This window comes from Bubalus kerabau, chromosome 17, assembly GCF_029407905.1.
Source record: "Bubalus kerabau isolate K-KA32 ecotype Philippines breed swamp buffalo chromosome 17, PCC_UOA_SB_1v2, whole genome shotgun sequence".
NCBI classification, from domain to species: Eukaryota; Metazoa; Chordata; class Mammalia; order Artiodactyla; family Bovidae; genus Bubalus; species Bubalus kerabau.
Genome location: NC_073640.1, coordinates 55462501 through 55476776, shown reverse-complemented (window position 1 = coordinate 55476776; position 14276 = coordinate 55462501). Strand labels below are relative to the sequence as shown.

Sequence of the window (14276 nt, the reverse complement as noted above, 5' to 3'; positions counted from 1 at the left end):
GTAGCAAAATATGTACATATATTTTTAAACTGATGATGCCACATATTGTCAAGGATATGAACACACACTGCTGTTGGGAGTGCCAGCTGGTATATTTGGAAATCTATTAATATGTAGGAGAACTAAACTTATTAAAGCTGAACATGGGCATACCCATCAACAAATTCAAGCAATTCTACCTCCCAGTATACACAGAAAGAAATGTGTATACTCTGAAAGTGAAGTCGCTCAGTCCTGTCCGACTCTTCACGACCCCATGGACTGCAGCCTACCAGGCTCCTCTGTCCATGGGATTTTCCAGGCAAGAGTACTGGAGTGGGGTGCCATCACCTTCTCCAGTATACTCTGAAAGACATGGCTAATTATAACAGTCCTATAAGGCACTCTGACTTCCCAACACAGTATCTTCCAGAACACATACTGGAAGATTTTCAATTAGGGACTATGTTGGAATGATCTTTTTATGTGGATCTTGGCTGGTTCTATGAAGATTCCTTAAAGGAACTGTGCTGGATATTCAGTGAAATTGTTGTGTCCTAAGTGCAAATTCAAAGACAAGAAAATCAACAGATTAAACTAGAAAAATGATTCAGTTCATTTCAGTTCAGTTCAGTGGCTCAGTCGTGTCCGACTCTTTGCGACCCCATGAATCACAGCATGCCAGGCCTCCCTGTCCATCACCAACTCCCAGAGTTCACTCAGACTCATGTCCATCGAGTCAGTGATGCCATCGAGCCATCTCATCCTCTGCCGTCCCCTTCTCCTCCTGCCCCCAATCCCTCCCAGCATCAGAGTTTTTTCCAATGAGTCAACTCTTCGCATGAGGTGGCCAAAGTACTGGAGTTTCAGCTTCAGCATCATTCCTTCCAAAGAAATCCCAGGGCTGATCTCCTTCAGAATGAATTGGTTGGATCTCCTTGCAGTCCAAGGGACTCTCAAGAGTCTTCTCCAACGCCACAGTTCAAAAGCATCAATTCTTCGGCACTCAGCTTTCTTCACAGTCCAACTCTCACATCCATACATTACCACTGGAAAAACCATAGCCTTGACTAGATGGACCTTTGTTGGCAAAGTAATGTCTCTGCTTTTGAATATGCTATCTAGGTTGGTCATAACTTTCCTTCCAAGGAGTAAGCGTCTTTTAATTTCATGGCTGCAGTCACCATCTGCAGTGATTTCCCTGGTGGCTCAGAGGTTAAAGCGTCTGCCCGCAATGTGGGAAACCTGGGTTCGATCCCTGGGTTGGGAAGATCCCCTGGAGAAGGAAATGGCAACCCACTCCAGTATTCTTGCCTGGAGAATCCCATGGATGGAGGAGCCTGGTGGACTACAGTCCATGGGGTTGCAAAGAGTCAGAAAAATGATTAAGGACCTCCAATTCAAAACAAAACAATCCAATACAGTCATGCAATTTCAAAGAAGAGGTAATCGCAATACAAAAACAATGTTCTAAAAGAAAATCATCATATAGTCTCACTCACAAGATGTAAAAATTCTAAATAAAATAGTAGAAATCAAGTAGTGCATCCAAAACACACACAAACGCACACCAATGGCTAACCTGAGTATACCCGAAACAGGAAGAAGTCAAAGAGTCTGTCAGTATAAATAATTATCACAGTATAACAAATTAAATACAACTGCAAGAAGAGATGATAAAATGGCATTTGATAAAACTCAGGAGCCATGCCTACTTAGACACAACAAAGATATTTACTCATAAGAGAAAACATTAGAAGGCAACTGAGAGTACGATACTGTCATCCTGTCATAGCTAAACAATCAGACTTGGTGACTGAAATTTCCAACTTTATCGTCTCTTTTAGTTATGGTTGCACCTCCCAATGCAGTTTCACACTCTCAAGATGTTATATAAGTCATGAGAATTGGTATTTCCATAGTGGAGTTTGAGATACACCAACTTAAACACAGTTGAACAATTTTCTTCACTACTCTTTAGTCTTTTGATAAGCTGATAAGGTACTTTAGGTAGTTCCTTAAGAGGGTATTTTATTTTATTATTTTTTTTTAAGAGGGTATTTTAGAAGATGCTGCTTCATAAGCTTCTTTAATCAGAGAATTAATTTCCTTTGTTCCTCAAGTACTATTAAGCACTGGTGCCTTCTGAGACCTACAATTTCAGAAATGGTAGGATAAGGTGCTATCGCCATATCGCCTAGTTAACATGTAAATATGGTACCCAGGAGGAGTAAAATACTAACTGGTGATGATATATTCTATTAAAACACTCAAAGTATTCTGCTTTGTGTTACATTTGATTATTACAATTATGCAGAATAATGCTGTCAACCACTAGACCATAAACGACTGAAGAGAGATACCATGGATGGCCTCTCTGCAAAAATGGACATAGAAGTGAGGTGCAGATTAAAACAATGACCAAGATGAACCACAGACATTTGTCAGTCCAGTTCTTATGTAACTGATTTTTTGGAAATCAGTCATTTTTAAAAGGTCAAATTCTGAGTATATAAACATTCTTTTATTTCATCATAACTAATATACTTTCATGTCGGCACTAAATCATAACAGCCACCCAGATGAAAATGAAAAGTCACCAATTTTGAGATGCATTCTGATTTACAAATATTAAATTCTTCTTAGAATTAAGTCATTGCGTGTAATTTCCTACTCTAAAAGTCACACAAATCTAAGATGAACTATCAGAATGAATTAAACTTATACTGATTTTTTTTTTTTTTTTTTTTTTTTGGTCATTTAGCCTATATTTCCATTTAAACCAGAAAATTTGGGGCTTGGATATTCCATAAAAATTATTTTCTATTGTGCAATCTTACATCTGGATTCTGCTTACTGGTATTTTAATTAAAAATTTTGCATTTACCTGGGTCAGGAAGTTCCCCTGGAGGAGGGCATGGCAACCCATTCCAGTATTCTTGCCTGGAGAATCTCCATGGACAGAGGAGCCTGTCGGGCTACAGCCATGAGTTCACAAAGAGTCAGACATGACTGAAGCAACTGAACAGGCATGCACGGAAATTCAATTAATCTAGCTTTTGCTTTTTAGAGGCTATCTCCATTTAGTTTTGTTACTAGATATATATGTTATCCAGATGAGATAGTAAAAAAAATTTTTTTTCCTCTTGAAATTGATACCTAAGAAGATGACAATTTCCAACTATTGTTTCTAAAAAAAGAGATCTTGGAGCAATTTTTTTCAGTCTTTTCCTTTGCTTATTGATCCAAATATGTTTAAATAGATTGTGTTGCCTTAAATAAAAAAAGAAAAACTCCATATCTCTAATTATATCTTTTCTTATTAATGATTCTACAATGTTGCCAACTTTCTTGACTTTTCCTTATTCAGATTTACCAAAGTCTGATGAAGTATACATCATACATATCTTATGAAGTATTAAGTATTCTGCTACTCTAATCATTGTCCGACAAGTGAAGAATTTCTTATTCTAATTAAGTTACTTTGTAACTTGTCTCCTGTTTTAAAGTATGAATGTTATCTTTCAACTTATAGAGGGAAGGACAAACTTTTCATTTTTAATTTCCAATCATTCATTGACTGATACTTTTGTAAAATATAATGTTATGGCAATATCAAATTTCTATGAAAGTTTCCAAACATTTACTCTCACTTTCTGCATTTATCTCATGATTGACAGGCAATCATTTTATAGACTGGCAGAACGTCTCTGGCCAATAGCTGGAGTAGCACTTGTCTAAAGGCCTTCCTACAATTCTAAGTCAAATGGCTTCTCATTAGGATGAATTCCCTGATGTATTTTAAGATGTTTACCATGATTACAAGTCTTCCCATACTCCTTAAATTCACAGGATTTCACAGCAGTATGAATTCTCTGATATGCAAGAACCAAACTAAATTTAAAATCTTCCCAAATCCCTTTAACAGTTTCTGACAAGCATAATTTTTCCAATGCTTATGAGACTTTGTATTATGAATTAAAGATCTTTACACATTTCCTACATTTAAATGGCTTCACATCATTATAGATGTTCAAGATCATACAGAAGTCGAAAGGCCTTTTCATAGTCCTCATTTTCAAAATATTCCTCACTAATATGAATTTTCTGATATCAGTTATCCATACAGTTTAGGGTTTTTCACATTCCCTACATTCAAAAGGTTTCTCAAGAGTAAGACTTCTCACATTAAGTAAGCTGTCTATACACATACACAAACACATTCTTTCACATTTCTTCAGTCATAAAGTTTCACCAGCATCAACTGCCCCATTTGAATAGGCTGTCCATATAAAGGTTTCCCCATACTCTTTGTATTTGTAGGGTTTATCATTATTACTAATTCTTTCATGTTGAACATGGCTTATGCCACAAGTAAAGGTCTTCCCAAATTCCTTACATTGATAAGGTTTCTCACCAGTATGAAATCTCTGATGAACACTAAGTTGATAGTCACTATTGAAGACCTTCCCACAGTCTCTACATTCATAGTATTTCTCACCAGTATGAACTCTCTCATGTTTAACAAGGCTTGAACCCCAACTAAAGGCCTTCCCACATTCCTTACATTTAAAAGGTTTCTCACCAGTATGGATTTTCTGATGTTGAGTAAGGTGATAGCCACGACTAAAGGTCTTTCCACATTCTTTACATTCATAGGGTTTCTCACCAGTATGGATTCTCTCATGTTGAACCAGACTTGAGCCACAATTAAAGGCCTTCCCACATGCCTTACATTTATAGGGTTTCTCACCAGTATGAAATATCTGATGTCGAGTAAGTTGATAGCCACTACCAAAGGTTTTTCCACATTCTTTACATTCATAAGATTTCTCACCAGAATGAACTCTCTCGTGTTTAACGAGGCTTGAACCCCAACTGAAAGCCTTCCCACATTCCTTACATTCAAAAGGTTTTTCACCAGTATGGATTTTCTGATGTTGAGTAAGGTGATAGCCACGACTAAAGGCCTTTCCACATTCTTTACATTCATAGGGTTTCTCACCAGTGTGGATTCTCTCATGTTGAACCAGACTAGAGCCACAATTAAAGGTCTTCCCACATACCTTACATTCGTAGGGTTTCTTGCCAGTATGAAATATCTGATGTCGAGTAAGTTGATAGCCCCAACAAAAACCCCTTCCACAAATTTTACATACATAAGGTTTCTTACCAGTATGGATTTTATGATGCTGAGTAAGTTGATAGCCACGACTGAAGGCCTTCCCACATTCTTTACATTTATAAGGTTTCTCACCTGTATGAATTATCTCATGTTTAGCAAGGCTTGAGCCCCAAAAAAAGGCCTTCCCACATTCTTTACATTCATAAGATTTCACACCAATATGAATTTTCTGATGTTGAGTAAGGTGATAGCCACGACTAAAGGCCTTCCCGCATTCTTTACATTCATAGGGTTTCTCACCAGTATGAATTCTCTCATGTTTAACAAGGCTTGATCCCCAACTAAAGGTCTTCCCACATTCCTTACATTCATAAGGTTTCTCACCAGTATGAAATCTCTGATGCACAGTGAGTTGATAGGCACTTAAAAAGTCCTTCCCACATTCTTTACATTCAAAATGTTTTTTAGCCATATGAATTCTCTCATGTTGAACAAGTTTTGAGCCATGTTTGTAGGCCTTCCCACATTCCTTACAAATGTAAGGTTTTTCTTGATTAGGAGTTCTTTGATGTGCAATAAGAGATTCATGCTTTTTGTAAGTGGGCATTTTTTCATAGCTGATTATCACTTGACTGAACAATCTCTCTTGGTGTCCCTGGAGCCCCTTGAATCTACTCTTACACTTCCAGTTATTTTTGAAAATGGATGCCTCGAGCTCAATGGTTTTACTTCTTTCCTTTATCTTCCACTGGGAAAAATTTATTTCAAAAATGTCCTTTTTTGAAAATATATTTTTTGTCTCATATGTCGACTCCAAATCTGAAAGAAAACAAGAAAACCACAACATTTTATTCCCTTAACCAGAAAAAAAAGTCCTTTATACTAGAGGTAAAGACAAATTGAAAATAATACTCATAAGTGAACTGAATCAGGAGACTTAGTAAATTCCTAAACACAAGCCTCTCTCCTGTCCAAAAACAAATTCAGTTGTGATTTTTCAGCTCTTGTGATCTCATTGTTCTTTTTTTTTTTTGGCCTTTTTTTTTAATTTATTTTTTATTAAAGGATAATTGCTTTACAGAATTTTGTTTTCTGTCATCATCATGTTCTGATTTGACAGTTTTCTGGAGGATTCCACGAAGGTCATTTTAACAAGTTCCTCATCATCTTCCTTTGTAAACAGTCTCTTAAACTAAAATGTGCCCTTCCACCAATCAAGTCACTGGGCAAAGGATATTAGGATCTGAATTCAGGGCTGCTAAGGTGAGTGGAATTTGTGATTCAAGGTTTATCAAAGGAGAAGCCATGCAAAGGAGCCCCAGGAACCTATGCAGGGGTTCTTCCTTGGATCTGTAACCAAATATGCATTCACAAGGTGCCTGGGGTATTAACTACAATCAGAGATTCTAGAAGTTGCACACTGGAAGTCAACCCAGTTCAAATGGATAGACCTCAATGAACACTCCCAAGCATCTACTTTGAGGTCTCTCAAAGACCATATATTGAAAGTAAGAACCATACCCTGGAGCAATAGTTTTCAAATTTTTTGGTCTCAGTAGACTCATACTCTTCAATATTGGTGAATCCCTTGCTTGTGCATGTGTAAGTATATCTAAAATACAAAGTATACAAATCTAGTGTTTTTGCCTATTGGTGATTGTATAATACCTTGGTAAGCTAATAAATGTTGGATGAGTACAGTGGAAATGATTGTGGGAGGCAATTTTAATCAACAATAACTGGGCACAGGCCTAAACTGCACTGACTATTGCTATTTTATTTAATAATTTCTTGTTGTTTTGTATACAATAACATTTGGATGTGAAGACTGTGTGTATATCCAAAAGGAAGCCAGTATTTAAACTGACCAACCTAATATTACAATTACTTTGAGATGACCAAATGTAAACTAAAAGGAGTGCACTTATGTACAACTTAGCCTCAATAAGTAGTTCAACAAATAAGAATTGAGCTTCCATTATAATTACTTGGTATTTGAATGTTTTTGTTTAAGGCTCAACAGTGATAGTAAATGAACAGAAGTTTAACTTCTTTTTAGATGTTCAAAAAAAAAAAAAGCATTGAGGACCCAAAAGAGCTTTTGTTTATATAGGTTATATCTTTTGAAATTAACCATATTAGAAATTAAAACTGAGAAATTAAAAGTTATTAATTTATTTAAAAATGATAAATCATTAATGTTAAATAACACATTTTATGAAAAGTAACCATATTTGGAAGAAAAATTCCAAAACAAAAAATTAATGAATAACTTCTTAAAATATGTTGTAAGTCTCTTTAATATCTGGCTTAACAGAGGACAACTGGATTCTTTTGCATTCAAACTGTGGAAATGCTATTTTGGTTGAAGAAACAGCACTGAAGAAAACAGCATATGAAGAAAATCCAGCCTCTAACAGATATATAATTATAAAATAGCAGAATATTCTATGAGCTTGTTTAGGTAATAGTGGATGCTATTCTTTGATATAGTAAAACATGAGAAGTGATGGTTTCTTAAAAGGTTAGTTCCAAGGTAGAGTATGCAACCATACCCATGAAATTTTCATATTATGTTACAGAATCCATTGCACTTTAGATGATTTTCTTTTATCCATGCATAATTCTGTAATATCATGCACTGGTCATTTGAAAAATACTGGTTCACTGAATTCTGCAGATATTTGAAATGCTGACGTATTTCATTACATAATATCGAAGAAAACCATAAGTTAAAAATATATCTACCTCATCAGAAAAATAGTTACTGGGAAGCTGTAAAGCTCAAAATAATGGATATAAGCTTCACACAATTCTAATTTTTACTTGAAAGTTTAAATTTTATCATTGGCAATAAATACTCTTAGTTGTTCTTAAAGTGACATGCTCATTAAGAAGAAAATGTTTTCCAACTATTCAAGCCTTCAACCATAGTGTGCCTGTCAGTCATTCTTTCAAGGAAAAAAAAAGGGGGGGTGTTCCATGAAAAAAGCAGCTAGTTTAACTCATAAGTCAAACAATGACACAGGCAGTGTCCTGCAAGGTAACCACTATACTTCAGTATACAGCAGAAGAGCTTAATGAAGACTTTCCATCTCATCACACAGAATATTTTCAAAATGCATACTCAAGGATCGGTTTTTAATAAAATGAGGCCCAGAGCAGGATCTGAAGGTCAGCCGGCACGAGGACAGTCACAGTGTAAAAGGATTTTCTCATGTCAGGAGTCAGAATGCAAGCAAGGTAAGGACACGTGTTCATGTGCTGAGTGACTTGGCATGGGTTGTCACAGTCCAAGTGGGATAAGAAAGGCAATCACATGTTCAAGGTGGTGGCGGCAGTGGTAACAGAAGACTGGTTAGTCACAGAGAGTTTGATCAATAAATACAGTCATCCCTTGGTGGTATCTTGGGGGACTGGTTCCAGAACCCACCTCAAGTACCCAAGGATGCAAAGTCCCATAGTTGGCCCTCCTTTTCCATGGATGTAGAACCTGTGGAAACGGAGAGTCTACTGTATATTTCTTGACAAAAATCTGCATATAAGTGGACCTTCATGGTTCAAACCCATGTTGTTCAAGGGTCAACTATAAATAGATTAAGAATAATGGAACCCATGTTTTTCATTGTCAGAAAAGGGAGTTAGAAATATGGAAGGTGAATAAACTAAATGAAACCTGTAGTGTTGAAAAGGAACTGGAGACATCTATGTGAACTCATGGGATAGATGTAAATGTGTGTACATATATGCATGCGTGCATATAAACATATTCTCTTCCTACTCTGTTCACTGAGAGGGCCTAGGGACAGCCATTCCCCAGCAGCAATGAGCAAATCTAGCACTCAGATTCTGGCTTCTAAATACCATACTCAACTAAAAGGAACCAGGGCACCTTGAAGAAAAGGCTGACTTTAGGGCTGGAACATGGAGTTATGTCAGAAAATAAGGAGGTGCTCTAAGTGTGATGGAGACATGCCAAAGGACACAGAAGCTACTATTTAAAGGGTTCCCATGGATCACCTCTGGAACCAGCTCATATATTTTGAGCTTCAAAATAAATAATGGGAAGAACAAATTACAACCTACTGACTAGAAATCCAACATATGAATAAACTGAAAGTTTGAAGAGGAATACAACATTTAATAGCCTCAAAGTTCCTCCTCATAAAAGTCTCATTAAAGGGGTTAATTTCCAAAATATACAAACAGCTCATACAACTCAATATCAATAAAGACAAACAACCCAATCAAAAAACGGGCACAAGACCTACATAGACATTTCTCCAAAGAACACATACAGATAGCCAACAGGGACATAAAAAAATGCTCTACATCACTAATTACTACAGAAATGCACAACAAAACTGCACTGAGGCACCCCTTCATACCAGTCAGAATGGCCACCATAAAAGTCTATAAGTAATAAATGCTGGAGACAGGGTGGAGAAAAGGGAACCCTCATACACTGTTGGTGGGAATGTAAAATGGTACAGTCACTATGGAGAACAAAAACAGAGGTTCCTTAAAAAAATAAAAATAGAGCAATTATTATTATTCAGTAATCCCACTCCTGGGCATATATCTTGAAAAGACAAAAACTCTAATTCAAAAAGATACATGCACCCCATGTTCATAGCAGCATTATTTATAATAGCCAAGACATGGAAACAACCCAAATGCCCATCAATAGACAACTGGTTTAAGAGAATATGATATATATACACACAATGGAATATTACTTAGCCATAAAAAGGAATGAAATATTGCCATTTCCAGCAACATGGATGGTGCTAGAGAATATCCTACTAAGTGAAGTAAGTCAAGCAGAGGAAGACAAATATTATATGACATCACTTATATGTGGAATCTAAGAAATAATACAAATGAATCTATATACAAGAAACAGACTCAGAGACATAGAAAAGAAACTTATGGTTACCAAAGGGGAAAGTCTGGGGAGGAAGAAATTAAGAGTATGGGATTAACAAAACTACTATACACAGAATAGAAAAACAATAAGCATTTACTGTATAGCACAGGGAACTATAGTCAATATCTTGTAATAACCTATAGTGGAATACAATCTGAAATATATATATATACACACACATATATATGTATAACTGAATCACTTTGCTATATACTTGAAACATAATATTGTAAATTTTTATTCAAGAAATAAGGAATATAAATCAAGAAAAGATGGTTTCAGACTGAAACTAAACAATCCAAATTCCTATGAAAACAACAACACAACTGTATATTATCTAACCCGTGCTTATCTCCAGGACCAGCACACACTCCTTTACTAACTCTACCCTTCTTAGAGTTCTTCCAATAAAGTTCCTTACCACCTTCAGGGCCTTTGCCCTTCAGTTCACAGGTATTCATATAACCTGATTCTAGACCTCACATTTCTATTCAAAAAAGCTTTCCCTGACCCCCTTATCTGAATTAGCTGTATCAGTTCCCATCATTTTCTGTTCTCTTATGCTGCCTGCCTCTCATGAACATATTTCATTACATGATACTATTTATCTATTTATTTACTTATTTATGTTTCTCCCCAATGACACAAAGTACACAAGAATGAGCAAGTTATCAATCTTGTTCCTGATGGTATTAATAGTGCCCACTATGCAGCCTGGCTAGGAGTAGGAACTCCAAATATGTGGTGAATTGATGAACGAGTATGTATATTCATTCACATACACAAATGCAAAACAGCTGGAAAATAGCTATATCCAACATATAAGTAAAATAGTTCCAATGAGAACAAAAAAGAATTCCTCACTGAAATGGGAGGGAAATAGAAGAAGAGAAACAAGGAGTCTCAGAAATGAGATCATGATGAAGTTTCTCCGGTAGCTCAAACTGAGATCTCTATCTTCTCCCAGGTGTCAGGCCTTCACTCCACAGGCCTTGGTCCTTCATAAGGAACTTCCAAACACCATCCCAGCTGTTCCCTTTCTCCTCCTGTGTGACCTGTGAGGTTGTTCCCTGGGCTGATAGCTCCCTCCTGCCTTTGCCTTCCTGGGATCTAACTTCTTGCACCTCCTCACATCCCCAGCAATTATCCAGGGCTCTTCTCCTTGCTCCAATAATGCTGCTATATCTGGCTTAGAAATGGAGTGTCTGCTTGCAGGAAAAGAAATCTCAAATGGTGCAGAGATTTGTTTTTTGTTTTTTTAATTATAAGTGCAAAACATTTGGTTAAATTTGCAATAAAGGTAAAAATAATATTGACAAAGACTCCAGAGAAGAGCGAAACAGTGGGAATGAAGAACATGAGATCATATAAAGTAGAAAAATGACCTTGTTTTAGGCTCATTCAGGTTCTACCTCTTTTGAGCAAACAGAACACATAATGGTGATTTTAAAACACAGATTCTAGAGCCAGACTTCTTAGATTCAACTGTTGCCACTGTGTCCCCACCAGCTGTGTGACCTTGGGAGGTCATTTAAACTGTGTATGTGCCTCAGTAATCTCATCTATAAAAAGGGTTAAAAATAGTACCTACCTCATGGGGATGTTGTAAAAGTTAAAAACATTCATGTATTTGCTCTGCTTAGTACAGGGCCTGGTTTTTAGTAAGCATAATGTTAACTATTAATGTTATTATTGTTACTGTTGTTATTTTGCTAAGGTGAAAACAAGTTTTGTGAGACATTTCTAGGATTTAACTCAGTGTAGGATTTAACTTTGTCAAGTGCAAAGTTTAGATTGTAATTTTCAACTTCAAATATGTTGGAAGTAAAGGAACATGTTCACTTAGCATGCAATGAATTTCTGTTCATTCAATCCACCACTCTATTAAAGTAGAGAGGTTCTTCTGAGAGCCACAGTGTATCAGGATTTTGTTTCTAGCTGTACTTCCCATATGTGGGTCAGAATATAACAAAGGGGAGCAATTCTTTAAGGTGAATAAAAATCACCAGGGACCATAAGTAAATACAGATGCTGGAGCAGGACCTGACAAGCTGCAACTTCTAACAAACCCTGGAAGAAGCTGATGATAGGTGTTTGTGTAACACTTAAAAATAAAAAAGTTAAAACCCCACGTAAACCAAATCATGGCTTCTAATCACTGAGAGAACAATCCACATTATTCCCCGAAACCAACACCACAGCCTGTCACCTGGGCTCTTCCTGTCTCCCTCACTCACTTCTGGGTACTCTCTCTTTCACTAACTCTATTCTGGCCTTTCTATGGTCCCTCACACAAAAGAACCACACTATGACTAGCAAGGACAGAGATCACCTGTAGAAATGCTGATGTTAAACACAGTATGAAATGTGGTTTCTCTGACAGTAGTTATGAAATAAACATATGCCCCATAATACAAATCCAGCTCCTTGGTCATTGAAGAGACGCCACTGCAGAAAAGGCCAGAGGAGGGTTGAAGCTCCCTGAGGGATGGGATGATCAAGGTGCTCAATGAACCCATTTCTAAGCCAATGAATACCAAAGCATTATTTTGAGAACATGAAGGAGAAATTCACCTGATTTCTTCAAAAAGAGCCCTGTAATTCCCTGTGGAGAAAGCTGATGTTGCAGATAGAAAAGTAAATTATTTCAGGCATATGACCTTACCCAGTGAGACCAAATTGCTGTAGTTCTCCAACATCACATCCACATACAAGTCCCTCTGAGCAGGGTTCAGACATTCCCACTCCTCCTGAGAGAAGTCAATGGCCACATCCCTGAATGTCACCACGCCCTAAAACCAAAAACCCACTCATTACTTGTGAAATTAAAGAAATTTAAAAAATATTTCCAAGAGGAAAAAGAGAGAAGTATGAAGGATAACCTATAAGAAGAGAAAAATATAGCAACCAAGTCAGCTGAAAGCCTGTGAAACAGATGGGTAGGAAAAAGTAAGGAAATTAGTATGATTAAAGCAGAGTGTCTACACGTTCAAGAAGAAACCTGTTATCGCAGAAAGAACTTCCTGTATACTGTGAGATAACTCAGCTGCCCAGATCTGTCTGATATGCATAAAATAATCCTAGTTTCTCCTCTATTAAATAAAAAGTGTGTTGGGGGAAGGGACAGGGATGTTTATGGGTGTGTATACATACATACAACCTGCTATGTGCCCACTTCATAAATTCTTTATATATAGGAATTGCTACACCATCTTGTCCCTTTAAAAAAATATGAAAAAAACCCCACTTTTCCCAAATGTACTATAAAATCTCTTATTTTAGAAAAATGATTTCCATTAAATTAAAGATTACCATTAAACCTCAAGTGAATCATTCTGTTAGACTATATCATAGGCATTTTCCTTTTTCTTCTTATAACTTATATTAATTTTTTACTGAAGTATAGTTGATTTATAATATTGTGCTAGTTTCAGGTATTGGAGAAGGCAATGGCACCCCACTCCAGTACTCTTGCCTGGAAAATCCCATGGATGGAGGAGCCTGGTAGGCTGCAGTCCATGGGGTCACCAAGAGTCAGACACGACTGAGCGACTTCACTTTCACTTTTCACTTCCATGCATTGGAGAAGGAAATGGCAACCCACTCCAGTGTTCTTGCCTGGAGAATCCCAGGGACGGGGGAGCCTGGTGGGCTGCCATCTATGGGGTCACACAGAGTCGGACACGACTGAAGTGACAGCAGCAACAGCAGCAGTTTCAGGTATATAGCACACGGATTTCAGATTCTTTTCCTTTATAGGTAATTATAAAATACTGAGTATAGTTCCCTGTGGTTAGCATTTTTTTCTTATTGTGATGAATTTAATACATAAAACATTTTTATCAGATGCAACTCAGTTCATCATATGAATGTACAAGATTAATAACTATTATACATTTAGGGTGAACAAAACTTTTAAAGATTTTCTTAATTCCAGGAGTCTGTTATCATCCAGTATTTAAGAATCTGGATCCTCTTCTTATGTGGTACCATCAACCATCCATCGCTTAACACATTCCTTGTTCTCGAGTTGAAAGATACGGATAGAAGATCAGACATGACACAGATGTCATAACCTGGTCAATAACAAAATGGACTTTGACACCGGTGTTTATTGATAAGGGAATCCCTGGAAAGAACCACTTACTCCCCACTCTAATCCTGAAAGTTTACAAAACATGTGATCTCATACAAACTGAAGCTGAAACTAAGAAATCCTATATTCTATGTTATCTTTCTGGA

The 14276-nt window shown here is 36.8% G+C and overlaps 1 protein-coding gene across 10 annotated transcripts in view; it reads right to left on the bottom strand.

The window, feature by feature from the left end:
* ZNF283 (zinc finger protein 283) overlaps positions 1 to 14276 on the bottom strand; it is a 45704-nt gene that overhangs the window by 28157 nt on the left and 3271 nt on the right. For 4 of the 10 annotated variants that reach the window (XM_055553664.1, XM_055553665.1, XM_055553666.1 and 1 more), the window contains 2 exons: positions 12700 to 12826; positions 3975 to 5923 (listed from right to left, as the gene is read on the bottom strand). The exons of 4 other annotated variants lie outside the window; for them this stretch is intronic. In XM_055553664.1, coding sequence (XP_055409639.1) covers positions 4221 to 5923; positions 12700 to 12826 — 1830 coding nt within the window. In that variant the 3' untranslated portion in view covers positions 3975 to 4220. Of the gene's footprint in view, positions 1 to 3974; positions 5924 to 6141; positions 8598 to 12699; positions 12827 to 14276 lie in introns of those variants that run through there. 2 more of the 10 variants (XM_055553668.1, XR_008704417.1) reach the window with 2 other exon arrangements.